We start from the raw sequence: 19,342 nt of genomic DNA on the forward strand, positions 1-19,342 counted from the left end.
CCTGTGTGTGTGACAAGACGGCCCAGCAGGGGTCCCAGTGAACACACCCACCGTGGTCCAGACAGGAAATGGCACTTTAATAGTAGTAGCCAGGTGACAAGACAGTGATGGGATCGGCTGGGACCCGCCGAGAGGCCGCCTTTCCCTGCCAGGCAGGGCTTGCTGTAGCCTCTCCTTGCTAGCACACACACGCCTGCCAGGACCAGCATGCTGGCCAGGCTGGAGGTCGGAGCTGCCTGGGGGCCCCAGGGACGTCAGCCGAGAACAAGGTCTTCACTGTCGTGCATTGCCATTTCCTCACTGGAAAGTCCTTGGGAGGTGGTCGGGCTCAGCCTGAGCGCAGGGCTCTAGGTGAGGTGGGGACAGGAAGGTGGGCACTTCCGGGTGGAATGGGCTTTGTCAAGGCAGGAGCCGAAAGCCAGAGAAGTCAGGGTCCTCGGCATGGAACAAGGCCCAGGAGAGGGCAGTGCCTCTGTTCCTAGGGGATCCCTCTGTGGTCAGAGGCCTGACCCCCCAGCCCCACCTTTCCCCAGTCCCCAGAGAGCCTGTCCCGTCCTCCATAGATGAATCTAAACCCATATATTACAATAAACTGCATCTGCCTCTCCCCACACCCCGCCCCACCCCAGCAGCCCACACTCCCCCATTTTCTTGTGGCAGTACCACATCCTGTCCAGAGCCAGCCGTCCTACACTGGCCGGGGCTGAGGGGCTGCACAGGGTGACGGCGCTGCTACTCCAGGTAGATATCTTCTGTAGGACAGGTGTACTCCACAAACTGCTTGTAGAACTGCTGAAATGCACGCCTGCAAAGGGGGGGACACTGGGTGACCAGGAGCCTCGAGCCAGGGTCTTCCGAAGCTCTTGGGGACGCTGGCACAGCTTAGCTCTGTTCTCTGGGCAGTTATTTCCCAAAGAGGAAAGGACGGGTTGAGAAAGGGCCCAGCAGCCAATTAGCAAGGAAGGGGCCCAGACCCTGGGCTCCTTAGTACCTCCCAACCTCTTCCAGGAGTGGGGCTTCCAGGACAAGGGTGGCACTAATACTGAGCATGAAGAAGCCCCAGTCTTGTGACAGGGCATATTGCCTGGACACACACACACACCCACACACTCACCCCACAGACTCTGCCAGGGCTTTGGTGGAGTCTTCAGACACAAAGACATGGCACGCAAACCGGTGGTCAGCGGGGTGCTTGGTGATGAACCCAAAGTACCTGTGGGAAGGCAGGCAGGCAGGCAGGCATCCATCTGTGAGACAAGGTTCGCACCCATCCCCACCCACGATGGCCCAGGACGGCCACTGGGACGCGTGGCTGCCTCTCCCACTTACTTGTTGTTCTTTGGATGGTATCCACAGAAAGAGATGTTTTTTAGCTGGAAAAAGTGGCTACATTTATTTCCCTACAGGAGGCATGAGAGAAGACAGTCAGCCTGCAGGGGAGGCGGGCAAGGGGGGATAGGGTAGGTCCACAGGGAGGGGAGAGGCCCGCGGCAGGCGAGAACTGAAGGGGAAGGAGACGACGCACATGGGGCAAGAAGGCTGGGGCTTGAAGGAAGTCACCTTGGCCTCCTGAGCATCGTCGGCTTTGACACCTATCTTGACACCCCTGACGCTGATCTCAAGGACGCAGCTGGAGGGTGGGTTAAAGTGCACGGTGAGCCGACGGGTGGTGGCGATCTGCAGGAGGGACAGAGCCATGTCTCAGCACGGCCTCGAGACCCGATAGTGAGGGCTGGCTGAGCATGGGCACCCCCCAGGAAAAGGCCAGGAGCCAGATTTGGGTACCTTTTGCATAGCGGCACAGAGGACATCATTGCCCTTGTGATAAGGAACCTGGACGGAGCCCAGGAACTTCACCCGGAACTGGTCAATCCAGTCGCTGTTTTTGGCAAGGGCTAGAAAGCAACCATACAATAAGCAAGAGAGCCATCAGCGGGGGGGCTCAGGGCCAAGCCAAGAAGGGACAGTGCAGCATGTGCAGTGTAACTCAGGCAGCAGAGGATACAGCCGTCCTCACATGCCCCGATTGGCTGGGCCTCACTGACTAACGTGTAATGGAACCTCTGCTCTCCTCCCCGGCTGCCTAAGACCTGCGGGGCATGCTCGCTGGCAGCCAGGCCGGGGGGTTTGGGGGGGGGGCACACACGACCAAACTGGAGGAAAGCACTACCTGCCATGTGCTCAGGCTCCTTGGTGACCTCAATGGCATAGTAGGCAGGGAAGACACCTCGGGCTCCGGTGCGCATGTTGTAGGCCTCGTACCAATAGTCTTCTGCCTGCAGCTCCACCAGCAGAGGGTCGTCCACTTCCAGCTCAAGTTCGTCTTCGTGTCGAGGCACAAACCTGTCCCCAAAGGCACGTGAGGCGCTGATCGTCAGGGTTCTTTAGCCTACTGTGGGGTCCTGAGCCACTGACATTTACAAAATACCCGTGCGCCTGTCACAGTGCTGTCTCCTAGGGGACACATGACACTCAGATATGCATCTGCTACCCAAGATTTCAGGGGCCAGGGAGGAAGGGAGCCTAGGCCTAGATAACGAAAAGGCCACGGAAAGTGAGCACCTTGCCTAGAGGCAAGATGGGGCGCAGGTTCTGTGCAGGGCAGGTACCTCTCTGGCCCCTCACCAGGTTAAGTGCATAGTCCTAGCTCCCCCGTGACACCCCAGCATTTTGTCATCGAGCTGAGTTCCTACAGGGGGATACTGTCCCCCAGCAGCAGGGGGATGCCAGTGATGGGCTGGTAGAGGCAGGGAAAGGGGCAGCCCTCACCTGAATATAGCCCGATGGGACTGCTCCTGCTCCTCCCCATTGATGACGCAGGAGAAGAGCCCGAAGGACTCGGCACCTGTAGGAAGTCAAGAGGCTGGAGGAGGTGGCCTCAGCTTGGGGCAGGCAGAAAGCTCTGTCCTGCTCTCGGACCGACGATCAGCTCTCCCGGCCAGGGTCCCCCCCCACCATTCCCCGCTCACTGACTCACTGGAGGAGCGAGAGCGGCCACTCATGAAGACGTTCAGAAACTTCTTAGAGAAGTGGACATCACGCTCGTCCGGTGTGGAGTCCTCCGAGAGGCAGGTGGGAGGCCGGGGCTGAGGGGCCTCCTCATACTCCTCGCCGATGGCTGACTCGTAGGGTGAGGAGGCAGAGGCACAGTTGTCATAGACAGTGGCAGAGTCGCTTTCGTCACTGTAGTCTCCGAAGCATGGCCGCAGGCTCACCAGCTCAAGCTGGGCATGCTCGTCCACCACCAGCGTGTACTTGACCGAGTCGTAGGACAGGGCGCTGGTGTCCGAGCTCAGGGAGGCCCGTGGAGGCGGCGGCGGCTCCCCCAGGCTTCCCCGCCACCCTCCACCGGGTGGCTCGGCGCGCTCCGGGGATGACAGGCAGTCGAAGCCCTCGTCCTCTTCACTGATGGAGGGGTGTGGCCGCCCTGCAGTTGCAGAGTAAACCGCAGGGTCGGGGTCAGAGCTCACGGACATCCGGCTCTCGGTGGGCGGCAAGAAGGTGGAGGCGGGCTCTGCAGGGTCCGGGGGCCTCTGCACTGGGGTCAGGTAGATCTCCTCAGTTGCCTCGAGCCGCACATCTGCCTGATAGTGGATTCGGTCTCGATGGGAGTGGCCGCGGCCACCAGGTGCGGCGGCAGGAGGACCACTCGGAGGAGCCATCTGCGTGGCAGCGCTGCGGCGGCGAGGGCTGTCGGTGGAGGTGCCGCGATCCTTGGTGGGAACGGGACTGCTCTGGGGCGGCAGTTCGTCACTCAGGCAGATGTGTTCATGGGGCGGTGTCTGCTCCCCTAGAGGATGGGCGAGTTGGTACTGAGAGCTGGGACCCACTCCAGATGGCTGCCCCTCCTCTTCCCAGTTGTCCTCTGCCCAGGTGGGCCAGGTGAAGACACTGGGTCTCCAACTCGGGGAGAGAGGTCGGTCTCACTTACCTGTCTTCAGAGGGGAGGATGACCGAGACACGCGGTCCTGCCAACTGTGCTTTTTGCCTAAAGAATTATTATTCAGCGTGTCCTGTGCAGAGAACAAAAGGCTTCTTATGAAGAAGCGGTCAGCAGTGCCCGGCACTGGGAGGCCCTGGTCCTGCCCCCATCAGGCCATCCCTAGGCTGTTCCCACCCCATCTGGCCCTGCCAAAGGCCTCTCTGCCAACCTCCCTCTAGCGGGCAGCCAGGGTGGGAAATTACCACCCTCCCCGCAGGCCTGCCGGCTTGGAGACAACCCTCAAGAGATGCAGTGGTGGCGCTGGCCAGCGTGGGTGCTGAGTAGAGGGTGCGGAGGGGGAAGCACAGATCCCAGGAGAGTCAGCCAGCAGCCCCAGGCACTGACGGAAGACATGTTCTGATGCTCAAACCCAGCCCTGGTGAAGGACGGGAAGACTGACCCAGAAAGCTGGGGTCTCGCAGAGAAGGAAGGGTCTCCCCAGAAGCTGGCCTGTGGGCCTGGATGAATCATTCGAATCATGACTCCATAACACTCACCCCCACTTCCCCCCACGTGACCAAGGAATGACAGATGTAGTGTCAGCGGCCCTCCTTCCTGGATCTCCCAGAATGCTCATGCCTGCCACATTCAGCCTCCTGAGACCCCTGGACAGAGCCCATGCCCAGGGCTCTCCACACACGACTTGGGCTCCCTCTCCAGGGACCACGATAAGCAACACACACACACACACACACACACACACACACACACACACACACATTCATGAACCGAGCTGCCAGGAGCCATGCCGGAGGATCCTGGGAAAGGGACCAACCTCTTCCCTGCAGCCCCTCAGCTCTCCACCAGTAGCCCCACCGCCCCAGCTCCTTCCTCCCAGTACCTCTCCTGCCTAGGCCGACAAGACAATGGGTCAAGGCAGCCGCTTTGGCACCCAGCCACCTGCCAGGGGCCCTAGGCCCCAACTCAGCCAAACAATTCCTCTATGGCTGCTGTCTGGAATGTCCAGCTGCTGAGATGTCCAACTGGCTGCAGACCCCAAATTCCCATTCCACCTTCATCCCGTTTCAGATGCTCTTTTCTCCAGGCTCTGCCGCTGTCTCAACCTTCACCAAAGCCCCCAACCCAAAGAGGACCCTGTCGCAACTGTAGGAACCCAACTCCTTTGTTAGTCCCCTGCGACTCTCCCCCCTGGGATCCCTGGCACCCCCTTCGACCCTTTCCAGAACCCATACCCAGCCTGCTGGGATCAGCCCTTCTCAGGACAGACTTCCCCGCCCCTAGACAAGTCCTTCCTCTGGCCTACCTGCAGAGAACCTGCTCCTTCCCAGGCACCATGCCAGGGTGGTCGACCCCCACCAGCAGGCCCACGCCCCTACATCTTCCCTGTCCACCCAGGGCGCCGCCCCCTCAGCTCTGCCCCGAGCAGCTCACCTGAGACCGCGGCACCTGCGGGAAGAGGTTGAGCGTGGTAGGCCGCTTGGGCCGGTAGGTGTCTCCGCTGCCCGTGCCGGGGCCCTGGCCTTGGCTGCGAGGCGCAGGCTCCTGGCCGGACTCGGCTTTGGGAGGCCCCACTCCCGGCCGCTGGGCAGCGAGCTCGTCGTCCTCCTCCTCGTCGTCCTCCTCAGCTCCGGGAGTGTCGCCTGCCGCGTCGATCAGGTCCATCTGCAGCATCTCCGCCTGCAGCCGGCTCCCCGCGTTGCCGCTGCCACCCGCAGACAGCAGCCCGGCGCGCGGGGGCTGCGCGGCGCGGACGGAGGGGCGTCAGGGGAGGGGCCTCGTGAGCGGGGGCGGGGTCTCGCGGGAGGGGCGGGTCTGATGCCGCTGTGCCCCGCCTCCCTCCCCACCGGACGAGTCCATTCGGCAGCCGCGAAGGGAGGGAGACAGGCAGCCGAGCAGAGACCCAAGCCCTGGGCCACTCCCGTCCGCACCCCCACCCCCGCCACCCACCACGAGGCCGCGTCCCCGGGCCAGAAGGAACCGCTCACGCCTCTCCGCTCCCACGGTCCCCCACCCCCCGACTCCTTGCACCCTCCCGTTCCCTTGGCAACGGCCAGTGACCTCACTCTGGTGGTAAGCCGAGCCCAGAGTGAAATCACCACTGTTGCCACGGAGACCTAGGGGTCGCCCAGGAATTCTGGCCCCAATAGGGAAGGGTGAGACAGCTGGCGTTTGAAGGGGCCATTGAAGCAAACTGGGAAAAGTGCGTGTCGGCCAGGTGAGAAAGACTGCAGTGGGGACTGGAGGCCCCGACTGGACCCCAAGGGGGACTCTGAGGGGGAGCCCTTGCCAGTCAGCTCTAACCCGAACACTTCCCTCATCCAACCCTGCCTCTATAGTCCCTCTTTGCTACTTCCGATGTTGGCACTAACTCCTGGCACCTTGGACAGATCCCCTGGCTGTATACTGCTGTCTTCCAGGTTCCCAGAGAGGAGAGGACATTGCAAAGTGTGCATGAAAGCCACTGAGACTTTGACTAGCTCCCACCGGGGGATTGCTCTAGTTAGTAGGGCACTACCAGGGTAGGGGTGGAGGTGGTTCTGGCTAACGGGAAAAGACCCTCTTGAAAGCTTTGCATGTAGGAGACAGTAGTTTCAATCTCCAGAACAGGTATGGGACCTTCGAGAAGTCGTGACCCAGCTCTGGGACCACTCCCCAAGCCCAGAGGAGAATGCCACTGCCTCCATCCTTTCTGGCCTGGCCAGAAGGTAGAGGATTGGGAATGGGAACTGGAAGGTCATCCTCAGGGCTTGCCTGCCTTTGCCTGGAAGTTTCTAAAAGTGCTAGGGATAGCAGGAGGTCTAAGACAAATACCCTTCCCTCGCTCACTCTACAGCTGTCTAAATGCCACATCTAGCTACTCAAGTACCTGGCTAGATAAAGTGCTGGACTCGGACACTTAGCCCAGAGCACTTGCCTTCCCCATCCTGCAAGCAAGTCTTTGGTTTGTGTTCAGACAACCGAACGGGGATTCCCATCTATCCGGGCACCCTGGCACTCAGACATAAGGACAGGAGACAACCTGTCACTATGGTAAAGCCAAGGGGCTCAGAGTAATACCAATACTGGAAGAACCCCTCAGCAGGCACCACGGAAAGCCGCAAAGGCTGGTAGTGTGGTCAGGGTGGTGCAGCAGCAGCAGCCACAGGAGCGAGTCCAGCAGCAGCCTGGCTCCCTTCTCCTGGCCCAAAGCACTGCAGATTCTACCAGACTCCACCCTGCACCGCTGCAGGCCCCCTGCCAAGAAGCTCCTGAGAGGCCCTTGCCTTCAATCTGACCCTCACTGCTCTGTCCTACATCTCAAGCCCTCCTGCTCTCTCTCTGTGAGCAACTGAAGGAGCTGCCTCCTGCCTTAGCACCGAGAAGACAATACAATACAAAACATTAAGATTTGGCTTTGAGCACCCAAGATGTGCCAAACATTACACTAGGTGCTTCCTGCATTGTTCATTCACTTCCCAGGGGTGCCACACCTACTCAAAAGCTCCTTTGTAAATAGAGGGGTGCCCTTGCTTCTGTCCCCATCCCCCCACCCCACGCAGACTCTCCAGACCCAGCCCTTACCCGGAGAGACAATGTGTCTTTGCACTGCAGGCTGATTCCACACTCATCAGTGATCTCTGAAAGGTCTTCATCCTCAAACTCCTCCAGACTGATGTCGTGGGTGAGCCTGGCGGGGACAGAAACCAGCGTTACAACCTAGGGGGCCTAAGCCTCCACTAACCCTGCTGGTGTCTCCCACTTCTCGGGGGAAGCCTCTGGAAGGCAGGTGACAGCTCCCAGATGGAGGACTCAGTCTGTCTGTACCGGTGGCAGGGGAAGGATTTGGGGCTGGAGCCAAAAGGCATTCCACCTAGGGTGGCGGAGGAGGCAGCTCAAGGTTCCTCCAGCATCACCAGCTGGGAGTTCTCCATCCTGCTGCCAACCAGAAGGCGGTCCTAGAAGGCCCAACTGTCCAGAGCCTCAGTTCTGTTGGAGAAATGCCTCCAAAGCCAAGTGCCAAGGCTAGTTCAACCTCAAGAGGTACCCAGAGCAGGGAAACCTTTGCATTCTACAGTAACAAGACCCAAAGGGCTACCAGAAGGCACAGCAGGTACCCCTTTCTCTTACCCACAAAAATTACACACCACTGAGCCAGGGTAACAGTGAGGGGGACCTGGAATCTGCCTGCTCTGAGAAAAGCTATGGCTTCTTCTTACGTTCTTGGTCTCGTCTCTTCAACTACACAATCTCATCTGACCCTGAGCAAATGGGGTCAGGGAGGGCCCAGGCTCGGGCTTGTGACAGACCACAAAGAACCCTTGGGTCCCAGACACTCGCAGGCTTCCAGGAGCCCAGGCCAGCCTGTGTGCCCACCTGGGGATGCACTGCTGACAGCCACTGTGATGACGGCCTGTGCCCTGTACCTGCCCATCCCAACCCTGGCACTTTGTCTGGCTCGGCGTGAGTGGGACATCTGGGGAGCTGAAGAGAATGCCTGGGCCTTTTCCCAGAGACCAGGAGATTAGGCACAGAGCAGAGGTACACAAGCTCATCCAAGGTCACCCAGGAAAGGAAGGACGGGGTGCAGCTCCCAGGGAAGCCTAGAAGGCTCACACCTCTGTCTTCTACCTCACTCAATCTGAACAGGGGCCCTGAGCTCCATGGAGCGCCTCCCGGCTCACCCCTCCCCCACCCTGAGGTCAGCCCCCAGGACCCTACCAGCGCTCCCACTGATCCTCCAACCAGCTGTCATTGTCTGGGCTCGAATCCATCTTCAGTACCAGCTGCATGGAGAGCCCTGCCCGGCCAGGGGGCTGCGGGGCTCCAGGGCTGCCCTCTCATGCCCAGGAGGGTGGGGGGGCCAGAGCTCAAGGCAGGGCTGAGGCTCCTGGCCTCCACCAACCGGGCCTGCCTTTCTGCATCCTGCCGGCTGCAGAAGCCTGAGGAGCTCATTAAAAATAGATGGGCCCGAGAGGAGGCCGCAGCTGCCGACCCAGGCCCCAGCCCCAACTCTTCCTGGCCCAACCCTCGGATGCGGGCAGCTTCCTCCCTAGGCGGCCCGACGCGCTGCGATGTCGCCGCCTCCCCCGCGGGATCAGGTTACTGCAATCAATGCTACTGGCTCCACCTGCCCTTCCAATGCCCCTGCTGGGGGCTGGAGTGACCCTCCCTCCTCCCAAGGCCAGGCTTGTAAGCTGACGGCAGAAATCTGCTATTTTTTTTTCCCCCTCAAAGCCAGACCCTGATCTGCTTTAAAGGGCCAGCGCCACACTCAGGGTGCCAAGTGGGAAGATGGAGGGGCTTCCAAGGTGCCCCAAAAATGGACACCCGAATTTACACAGTCACAGGCTCCGCCTCCACACCGCGTCGGCGAAAGCTTCTGCACGCCCGCCCAGGGCCGGGGAGGTTGGGTCGGGGATTGGGGCTTCGGGAGAGAGAGCGATGAGGACCCTCTTGGAGCATGGTTGGGAGTCATTTGGGAGTGATTTTGACTGGGTCTGGAGGTCTCCAGTAGCAACTGTCCTGGAAGATTCTGACCCCAAGGGGGAACAGGTTTCCAGACATGGGGGTGTGGCCACCAGCTGGCATGGAAGTGGCCAGGGGGCTGGTCCAGAGACCAGAGCATCCTCCGCAGTCCGGCCTTTTGGCCCTGTAGCTGACACTAAACGCAGCCTACCTGTAAGGTGTGGCACTCAGTCCCTGGGTCCCACTGGGCATCTTCTCTGGAGGTGTCCTCAGGTGCCCCAGCTCTGCTGGTGCCCTCTGTACACACCTCCCTGCCAAACCCTGGTCCAGTTCCTGCATCCACCAGACAAGGGGGTGCCCCTGCCCGCTGGCCTCCGTCTCCCTATACCTGCACTACTCCTCCTATGGCCACGAGGCAAAGTCTCAAGGGACACCACCATCCTCACTCAAAACCCTCCTGGGCTCTCTGCAAGGGGGCAGACTCTAGCCTTGTGTGCAATGACCTATTTACGGAGCCTCGCTCCTCAAGAATGGGCCCCAACAGTCCCAACCTGGGACTTGCATGGTACACGTGGAAGGCCTTCAAACTGGGCATGCCTACCCCTCTGAATAGGGCAGGCGTCATCCTCTGGGTGGACCCATCAGAGATGCCCGACCCATCCTGGCTACAGAGTTGGGTGGCATGCAGCCCCCTTATCATCCCCATTTCTCCCTTCCCGGCTCCCATCTAGACTGGATGCTCCTGGAGGGCAGAGCTGGTGAGGACGTCAAACACACTCTCTGTGCTCAGCAGACACATGCCAGGTGCTGGCCACAGGAAAGCCTCGGTCTCTACCCTTCCGCTCAAACTCAGGGGTCTGGAGTCGGGCTGCAGGAGTCTATATGGCCAGAGGATGCGTCCCTGTGTATCCACGGCCCCTTAGCATGGCCTGATGAGCCCTTTCCTGAACCACGGTCTGAGTGAGACAAGCCAGATGAGGGCACTGGGTTAATTGGACAAAGTCAGGAAGAGCTATGGACTAGAGGTCAGGAGCCTTCCATTAATCCTTAGTTGCCTTCAGGGCAGGGAGGGTGTTCTTGCCTTCTCTCACTCCTAAATTCACCAGGAAAGAAGGCCCGGGGATGACATGTTTCATCCATCTAGAAACCTTGGTATCAGTACCCTTGTCTGTCTTTGGGGTGATTCTCCTAAGCGGAATGACCCCGGGTCAGGCCTGGTAGTAGGAGTATTGAGAGCAAATCCTCCCCCTTCTTAAGATGCCACCAGCAGGGCCACCAACCTTGCTACATTTCTTTACTACCTTGGGATGGGGTTCTGGGCCATCTCACAGAGGAGGGTGCCCCAAGACTCAGGCACAGGGGTAAGACGCGGTTTCCTTTCTGCCTGCCACCTCAGAATGAGTCGGAGTGTCTGAATTAGTGTCAGGAGGAGGCCACTACCAAAGAAGAGGGGGAAGGACTGGCCAAGGGCTGTCCTCTGCTGTCCCTCACTCTTCTCTAGGCACTGATGGTCTAGATCTCCCGGGCAGAGCCCAGAGACACTTCGAGAAGGGAAGGGGATTGGCAACAATATGTTCAGGGACACCAACAGTAAGGAAGAAGAGGGGGAGGCTGGAGTAACGGGGAGTCGGGGAGTCGGGGAGGCAGGAGGCTCCTCCCGACCTTGCCTAAGGCACTTCTTGGAAATCTGAGCCCTGGCCTGGGAGGTGGCACAGGAGACTCACACAGCCCTGGCAGGCTTGGCAGCTTCTTCCTCGGGGTTGGACCTCGGGCAGCCTCCCAGGGTAGCAGCCCTACTTGCCCGTGTTGTGCAGACAGACACACAGCACAGCCATGCTTGCTGGCCCTGTGTCTGAGTTTGGTCACTGGACCCCACACTGACTCGGGCATCTGTCTTCCTGCAGAACATACCCTCTTGCAGTGACGGCCCCCAGCAACACCTTGCTCAGCTTCTGGCCATGGCCACGCCCCACACTCTCTACGGTGTCCTGGACTGGGCTCAGGCAAAGCTGCTCCGGGATTCTCATGGGCTTTCAGCTGCCCGGGGTACTCTAGGCCGTGTGTCCATCCCTGCAGCAGTCCCGGCTGGTCCTCGCCTCCTCATGTATGCCTTCAACCAGGCACAGGCTGAGGTGGCCGTACCCAGGAAGTGAGGGCCGAGCACAGTGCTGAGCTTTCACTGAGTAAGGCCGGGTGTGGGCTGTCAGAAGCCACTCTTGAGCCTTGCCTTCCAGCTTCCTGTCTAAGTTACGGAGACTAGCTAAGGGACCTTTGGCCCCAGCCACGGCGCCCCTGGGGGTTTCTTGTGATAGAACCCACCTGAGATCCAGGGGTCCGGCCTGCCCTGGCAGCCCTAAATCTTACAGAGCTGGCTCTCAAGAGATCCTGAGGGTACCCAGTGTCTAGCCTCCAGCTCCTTGGCTCCTCTGACTTTGAAGAACAGGACACTCCACCTTTCTGGTGGCTCTTAGCCCTGCCTAGTGGCAGTTATGGAAGGACAGTAGTTTTCCTTTTGGGTTGTATGACCCAGGGTGGCCCCTCAAAGGGCAGCTGGCCAGTAATGTAAGGTGCCACGAGGTAAGGGCTGAGCAAACCACAGCATTCCCGGGTCTTTACATTTTTGCCATGCAAAGGTCTAGGTCAGTTCCCTTTTTGGATCCAACTTCCTGTGTTCTCAACAGAGAGTCTAGGGCAGGCTATCCGGGCCTCTGGGAAAACAGTCTGGCTGAATCTGGAAGGCAGGGTAAGCCAGGTTCTCAGGGTACCCTCGTCCCCCTGGCCAGTGGACTAGGCGGTCTAATTGCTTCTTGATCTAGAATTAATCCCCTTCCATTGGGGATTCATCACCACCACCAGCAACAGCAAAATGTCAGCTCGAGAAATGAGTTCCTCCACGGGACAGCCCCCACTCAGGGTTAACCTGCTAAATTTGCCCAAAGAGTTCGGAGATATGTGGCAGGGATTCTGTGAACAGTGGCTGACTCAGCTTGGAAGAAGCACCCCCAAATGTACGACTCCACAGGCGGAAATCCCTTACATACAAAACTGTGCATGATGTTGTACTGGGTGGCACTGCTGACCCAATTTGTGGGACCCTTCAGGCACCAGGCTAGAACTGGGTCGCTAGAGCCATGCAGGAGTCTGACCCAGAGTGGGATGGGAAGTGTGGGCACCGCATTCCACTGAACAGACAGTCTGTGTGTCTTCTGGAATGAACACCACAGAGTCTGTGCGTGAATATGGAGAATGATAACCAAAGAATAAGCAACAGGGCAGTCTGGGCCTGGAGACAGCTCCACCCACAGAGCGCCGGCCTCGCACGCAACGAGGCGGTGCTTGAGCCCCGCACTGCACGGACCTGTGACCCCAGCATTTGGGAGGCGGCAACAAGAGGGACTCCAGGTCCTCTTCAATGACATAGCAAGTTCCAGGCCAGTCTGGGTGACTTGAGACACGGTCTTTTTTAAAGGTGGGGGTTGGATGGAGGAGGCAGGCTGGATGGCCCAGGGCTTCCCTGGGAAGACACACACACAAGACCCATAGGGACAGGAGTTGTGGGGGGGGGGAGGGGTGAAATCTGACGAGTTTGCCTTTGCTGTACCCGGCAAACATCTGGTTCTGCTTCCCACAGCCTAGGCCCGACCGACTTCCGCTCCTAGTCTACCCACCGCCCGTTTCTTGAGAGTGAGGTCAGGAGCTAGCCTAAACTCACCCCATCCTAAGGAAAGCTATTCACACAGACACTAACTAAGCACCCGTTAGATGATGGAGTCCTTGGCTGCCTGGGGGGCGGGGGGGGGGGGGGGGACTGTGTGGCCCTTACTTGCATATCCGGTAACAGAACACAGCCAGTACCCAGGAGAGGTTCCCAGAGTTGCACATGAATGTGGGCAGAGCCAGGGGACAAAGATAACATTCTAGAAGACCCCTGAGTAGGGGCCAGGGATGGTGACACAGTTTATAGGAACCTTTAGTCCCCAAGGCAGAATTAGGCTGTACCATTTCCCAGAGATCCAGAGACCCAAATGAGGGCTGGGATGCTCCAAGGCTGGGGTAGAACTCCTTCCCTGGCTACAGGTGGGCTGTGTGAGGCTGGTCAGCTCCTCTGCTCTACACCATAGGTTCACCAGGAGCCAGGCCAGAGGCAGTGACTGACCTACCTCACCACACATGGCTAGTGGTCCCCAGCCTGGCTACCGGGTCACCTTGTCCTCCACCATCCCCTGGGCTCTTTCTGAGGTGACAGCTATCTTCTCTGAACACTGATACTTCAAGGACCATGGTTCTAGGACATGCCCTCCCCCAAGCTCCATACCCCAAACCAACTGCCCACTCAACTCCCTGGGTCAGCAAAGATCACCAATCTGAAATCTGGAAATTTTGCCAAGGTGACTAGACCACTGCCTGCCTGCCTCTCACCTCCCAAGGAATGCCAGTACCAGCTGATCACTGCTGTGTCCTCCTCATCCTCCGACTAGATCCCTCCCTTTCAGTGGGAGGATCTGGTCTGCCCCATCCCCTAACCATCTCCCATCCAGTCCCCATGCCGCCTTCTCATCTGCCTGCAGGATGGCAGGATGGCTGGCTAGACCACCAGTCTCCTGGCCTACCCATTTACTCTGTCTAGCAGCCAGAGCGAGAGCAGACTATCTGCTGGCTGCTGTCAGTCCCTGCCTGACCCCAGGCCAGCACCCCCTGCTTGCGGCCGAAGAGTCCAGCCTCCTAACACAGCCTCCTGCACAACTCTGCTCTCCACACTGGCAGACAGGTGTCACCCTGCAGGCTTGCCTGTTCTAGCCTGTCCTCCCCACTGGACTTTCCTCCTCTGTGAGGATTGCTTGACCTTCCCCTGTGGGCCCTGAACCTGTACGGCCACCACACTTGGCCTAGCTGGTCAGACACTGTCTTCCTCTACACTGTCACCTGCATGGGGGTCAGACCCATGTCAGGACCTCTGCATACTGCCCTTCCTAGTGAGCCCGGCAAAGGAAGACAGTGTACACAGCTCTGTAAAGAGGAAAATGGGACCCCTGCTCTGTGGTGGGCACCTCTCATGCCCAGGCAGTGCAGTAGGATCAGTGGAAACCACAGATGGAGTCCGGGTCCTGGGCTCCATCCCAACCACGTCATTAACTTGCTGGGTGTTCTTGGGGGAAGTCACCGGCCCTTTCATGTTTCTACGTAAGAGAGATTTCCTGGACTGTTTTTCTTTTCTCTATTTTGTTTTCTTCCGCAGTGGTAGAGTTGGAACTTAGGCCCTCCAGCACACCAGGCGAATACTTAGTAGTGCATCATACTCCTAGCCCTGATGAGTTGAAATCTGAGGTCTCCAGAACTCAGCCATACCCTTAAAGCAGGCTGTTCATATTACTTCCCATGAATACCTCTTTGTTCTGTGGTCCTTCCATTTGGGATGTCTGCCTCCTGTTCCACCCTTCATCCCACACATCCAGGACCAATGGATCCATTGTGTAATGCTCTAAATTCTCTCCCCTAGAGCTTCCTTTATGAAGAACATGGATCAGTTAAAAATATCTTTTTGCTATGCTGTAAGTAACTTAGTAACTTATACACATGCTAATCCAAAAATAAGAAGCCAAATGGTACCCACCAAACAGGTAAAGTAAAAAGCACAAAGTCCTCGCTCCACCCCACATCCAGACAAACCACTAGGGACCAGATGGAAGATTTCCATAATCAGAAAAACCACCCAGAACACACTCATTTAAATCAACTTCCAACAGACGCTCCCATCTTTCAAGTCCACACATGTTTATCCCTCCAAAGGTGCTCCTCAGTATCCCAGGGCTCTCTTTTTTAGTGGCAGAGTTGAAATAAGACTTTCTGGGTTCACGTCAGCTCCTCTACCTCTCTATGCCTTGGTTTACACATCTGAAAGAAGGGGCAATACTAACCTGTTCCCATGGTTACAGGAGAACACACTCTTGTCCACAACAAGTTCTTAGCATGGTTTCCCTGAGGTCAGCATCACCACTACTCTGTTTGTTCTCTAGGGGAAATGTTCCCAGGACATCCATCCTCAATTCAATAATAAACCAGTAAGGCACTGTTGAGAACCTATTCTGGGCTGAGTTAGCTGCTGCTAACGGGGACAGCAAAGTGTGAGTATGCACCCCTTACACATTCTAGAAGCTCACAGCAGCAATGGGACACACACACACACACACACACCTGAGTTCTAGGACCATCCTGAGCAGGGCCTAAAGAAGACATTTTGAAGAACAAAGAAAGACCCAAAAGTGCCCACTCTTGGAGCACACAGCTAAAAGGAGCAGTTGAACCCACAACCTACCAAAGAGCCACAAGACAGCATCCTTGCTCGGGGTTGAACGGAGCTGGACCAATGGCTGCTTGGGCCGGACCAGAGAAAGGGCAGGGGAGGCTGCTGAAGTAGGCAGCAGGCATGCAGGGCCCAAGACACTGCCCAGCATTATTCCCACGAGCTTGCTTTGTCTCACAGCCGGGGCACAGTGTCCTGGAGGGCCAGCCCAGTCCTCAGCCTTTTGGTATACTGCTGCCCTCATTCTCCATAGCCCAGATTTGGTCATATGCTCCCTGGCTGGTATCCTTCATCTCAGCTTCTCAGACCTCTATACTAAATGATAACTTCCTGCCAGAATGGGGGTCGGGGGGTGAGCCTATCCTGGGCCAGAGGTAGGGCCTGTAGGGAGGGGGAACTGAGCAGGCTCAGACCCGGTCTCAGGTTCCAGTCCTGACCCAGTCTCAGACTTTTCTATGGTCCCTAGGCTAGCCCCTCTGCCCTCTGTATTTTCCAATGTCTCTGCTCTACAAAAGGCAGACCAAGGTACACCTTCAGGGTGGTGGTGAAGGTTCAGTGAACTACCCTGGAGAAATGCTTTGACAGAAACAAGCCGGGCAGCTTCCTGCCAGGGTAGAAGGCTACTTGTTGAACAGTGACTTGATATGTACTGTCTCCTTCCCAGGCTGGAATCAATATTAATTAGCCCACTCAACAGATGAGGCCAAAGCAGACAAAAGCATGCTTGGATCAGGCAGCGAGGAAACAGTGGAGCTAGGATTTGAACCCATGGTCCTCATAGTTTATTTTCTTCCCCTGCAAAGTTCTGACCTGCTAGGGAGAATCTGAATTCTTAGCCTGGAGGTTGCAGCCCTCCAGCCTTCCTTCTGGACGCCTCCTTCTGGTTCTTTCCGCAGGGCTCAGGGCCCCCTTGGAGGATTCAGGGACCGATCATATCATTTGAGATCCCTGGGGGGGGTCTCTGCCCACCTGAGGACCTGGGAGCCAGAGACCCCTTCAACAGATGAGTTGGCGCCAGAGCCCAGCTGGGGCCTGGCTGGGGCAAGGGCCCCAGGAGAGGGAGAGGCGCCTGCTCCTGAGATGGGGGAACAATGAGATAGGTCTCAGCTTCTTTCTCCTGGATTCTGGAGCAGTGACACCCTTCTCTTCTTCCTCACCAACTCTCTCTGTGTGTCTCTGTCTCTCTCTCCTGTGTGTGTGTGTGTGTGTGTGTGTGTGTGTGTGTGTGTGTGTGTGGTGTAAGAGAGGATGTTACCGGCACAACACATCACCCCTTATGTCTCTGAAATTCACCTGGTCTAATATCAGACTTGGAGGTGGATAGAAGGAGAGCTCAGGTCAGGGTCCTGAGTATGTATCACAGGAGGGACCTCCGATGATATCCTTGGGTATTCACAGGCAGGTTCCCCTCCCACAAGCATACTGGGTTCCACTGGTTGAAAGCGATTCTTCTGCCTATACAACTGACCAGGTGGGAGCTGCCCAAATCCAGACCTTGCCACGATAGCCTAGCAATCTGGTCAGGCGAGCTGGGGGAGGGGACCACCCTCCTTACAGCATCAAGGTTGCTACCTCAGAGAACTGGGGCCCGCGGGCCCCCAAGCCCTAGCTTGCTCCCACCTTGGGCCAGAAACCTTGGAACGCAGTGGGGTAAAAGTCTGGGCGGGTTGCTGCACCGAGAATTCCATCTAAACCCCAGACCCATTCTCAGCTCCAAGGTGGAGGGGGAAGTCGATCTCCCAGGTGTCTGCCCCAGATCCATGCCGAGCACCCCACCTCAGGACATGAAATGGTGGAGGGAGATGGGGGGAAGGGGGGACACGCGGTGACCACCAACCTGGACCAACCTGGGTTGCAGGGTCTGGGGGCTCGGCCCGGAAGTCACGCCGCCCTCTGGGTCCCTGGGGATCCCGAGGCTCCAGGCCAAGCCGAAGGGCGGGGCGCGCGCGGCCGCTATGCTCACCTGAAATTGGGAGGCGACGCGATGTGCAGTCCCAGGAATGGGGAGGCGGCCGGCGGGGACGCGGCGCCCCCGCCCAGGCCGCTCTCTCGCTCCGCCATTCCGGGGCGCAGCCCTGGCCATCCGGGCGGAGCGCGGCGCGGGAGGCAGCGGCGGCGGCGGCGGCGGCGGCGATGGAGGAGGAGGCGCGGCGAGGAGGCCGCCGCCGCCGCGGGGCTCGGACTCGGCTGGGGCGGGCGCGGCTCCGGACCGCGCGCCGCTTTGCCTGCGGCCCCCGCGAGAGCGCCCCGCGCGCGCCCCCGGGCAGGCTGGGGTCTCGTGGCCCCGCCCCCGCCCCGCCCCCCGGCGCTCTCCGAGGTGCTGACGCTTTGGTCCGGTGGCCCTGGGTCCACCCGGCCTCCCCCACCACCACCCCTCCCCGGACTCTACGGGAACCCGCAACCAGAGAGTGGGACCTAGATCCAGGGCATCGGGTTGCTAATGGCAGGGTCCTGCTCCCCAAGTCCGTCTTTGGCCCTCCACAGCAACGGGAGTGGGAAGGAGAGTTTCGGAAGATGGCAGAGAAAGGAGAGAGAGGGTGGTGGAGTGGAGTCCAAAAGCAGTCAGCTTTGGAGCCAGGTGGCCTAAGACCACAGCTTGGGTCCACAAGTAAACAGGCAATGGGGGCTTGCACTGGTGACCTCACAGCTGTAAGGCTTGTCTTTCCCATCTGTAAAATGGGGTGTGATCCCTCCATGTCTGTGGTGAGGAAGAAACAGAGTAGAAATGCTTGCAGGGAACACCCACCTGTGCACTGGGATCTAGCCCTCATGTCTCCCAGAACTCTCTCTAAAGGGGCACCTCTGTTAAGACCTCCTTGAACCCTATTTGCCCATGATGACCTGAGCGCTGCTCTTGGCTTCTTAGCCCTGTGAAGTCTCTATGCCAGGACTCAGGTTGTCCTGGAAGTTACTATGTGACTTAGGCTGACTTTGAACTGGTGACAATCTTGAGTCTCTTGCTAAGCCTGAGGATTAGTGTGAACTCCCATGCCCGGGTCCCCAGCACTTGTCTTCCCACTGCGTTCTTTGCAGGGCACCCCTTTCACACCCACACACTCCTGAACTGGCTTCTCCCACCCTAAGGCCCAGGACCTTCCTCTTGCCCCAGAGCACCTGTTGGTTGTCTGAAGGCCTTCCTTGAGAGCTGGCTTCTTGGGGCCTCTTGTACCCAGGACCTTCCTCTTGCCCCAGAGCAGGCTTCTTGGGGGCCTGTTGGTTGTGTTCCCCACACTCACTCTGAGTTGAGCCGTGGTTTCTTCCTGGTCCTGTATTAGGCTTTCTCACACTGCATGGACTACCAAGGCCAGGGCCCAGCTTGGGTGGGTGAGAGTGCCTCGCCCCACGTTCTTCACTCCTCTGGCCACAGACCCTGCCCTTCACAGAGGTAGAGCAGGACAGACAAATGCTCTAAAGCCTGCGGAGTTCCGTTTGCAAATCTTGACTGCCAACTGGGAACGTCGCCTCCTTTTCTTTCCCAGCAAGAAGCTGCAGGCCACTGCCTTGCAGAATTCAATCTCCCTGCTTCAGCCCTAAGAACATTCTAGAGCCCAGAGCCAGGGGCCTTGGCTGCCTCTCCCCTCCCTGCCGTTGATGCTTCAAGAGGTGTTTGGTCACTTTAACGTTCTCTTTTGGCTCAGGCCTCTCACACTAGG

General features: G+C 58.3%; 1 protein-coding gene across 2 annotated transcripts; it reads right to left on the reverse strand.

The window, feature by feature from the left end:
- Positions 1-56: 56 nt before the first annotated feature.
- Positions 57-17,899, reverse strand: Mapk8ip1 (mitogen-activated protein kinase 8 interacting protein 1). 2 transcript variants are annotated; one of them, XM_028878975.1, is made up of 12 exons: positions 17,653-17,899; positions 7,505-7,610; positions 5,375-5,680; positions 3,932-4,013; positions 2,978-3,790; positions 2,770-2,845; positions 2,171-2,343; positions 1,786-1,895; positions 1,561-1,677; positions 1,330-1,400; positions 1,115-1,213; positions 57-805 (listed from the first exon to the last, which is right to left on the reverse strand). In XM_028878975.1, the coding sequence occupies exons 1-12, from the start codon at positions 17,748-17,750 to the stop codon at positions 733-735; spliced, it is 2,124 nt and encodes a 707-aa protein (XP_028734808.1). In that variant the 5' UTR covers positions 17,751-17,899; the 3' UTR covers positions 57-732. The 2 variants fall into 2 exon arrangements, with proteins under 2 accessions (XP_028734808.1, XP_028734807.1); XM_028878974.1 differs by lacking the exon at positions 17,653-17,899 and adding an exon at positions 8,642-9,160.
- Between the last annotated feature and the right edge of the window lie 1,443 nt (positions 17,900-19,342).

Source organism: Peromyscus leucopus, chromosome 4, assembly GCF_004664715.2.
Source record: "Peromyscus leucopus breed LL Stock chromosome 4, UCI_PerLeu_2.1, whole genome shotgun sequence".
Classification (NCBI taxonomy): domain Eukaryota; kingdom Metazoa; phylum Chordata; class Mammalia; order Rodentia; family Cricetidae; genus Peromyscus; species Peromyscus leucopus.

Excerpts from the sequence above, each read along its gene's own strand:
- Mapk8ip1 (XM_028878975.1), bottom strand. The coding sequence starts at position 17,750 with ATGGCGGAGCGAGAGAGCGGCCTGGGCGGGGGCGCCGCGTCCCCGCCG. Across the intron at positions 7,611-17,652 it reads GCGTCGCCTCCCAATTTCAG|GCTCACCCACGACATCAGTC; the intron begins GTGAGCATAGCG and ends TGTCCCCGCCAG. Across the intron at positions 1,678-1,785 it reads TCTGTGCCGCTATGCAAAAG|ATCGCCACCACCCGTCGGCT; the intron begins GTACCCAAATCT and ends TCCCTCCTGCAG.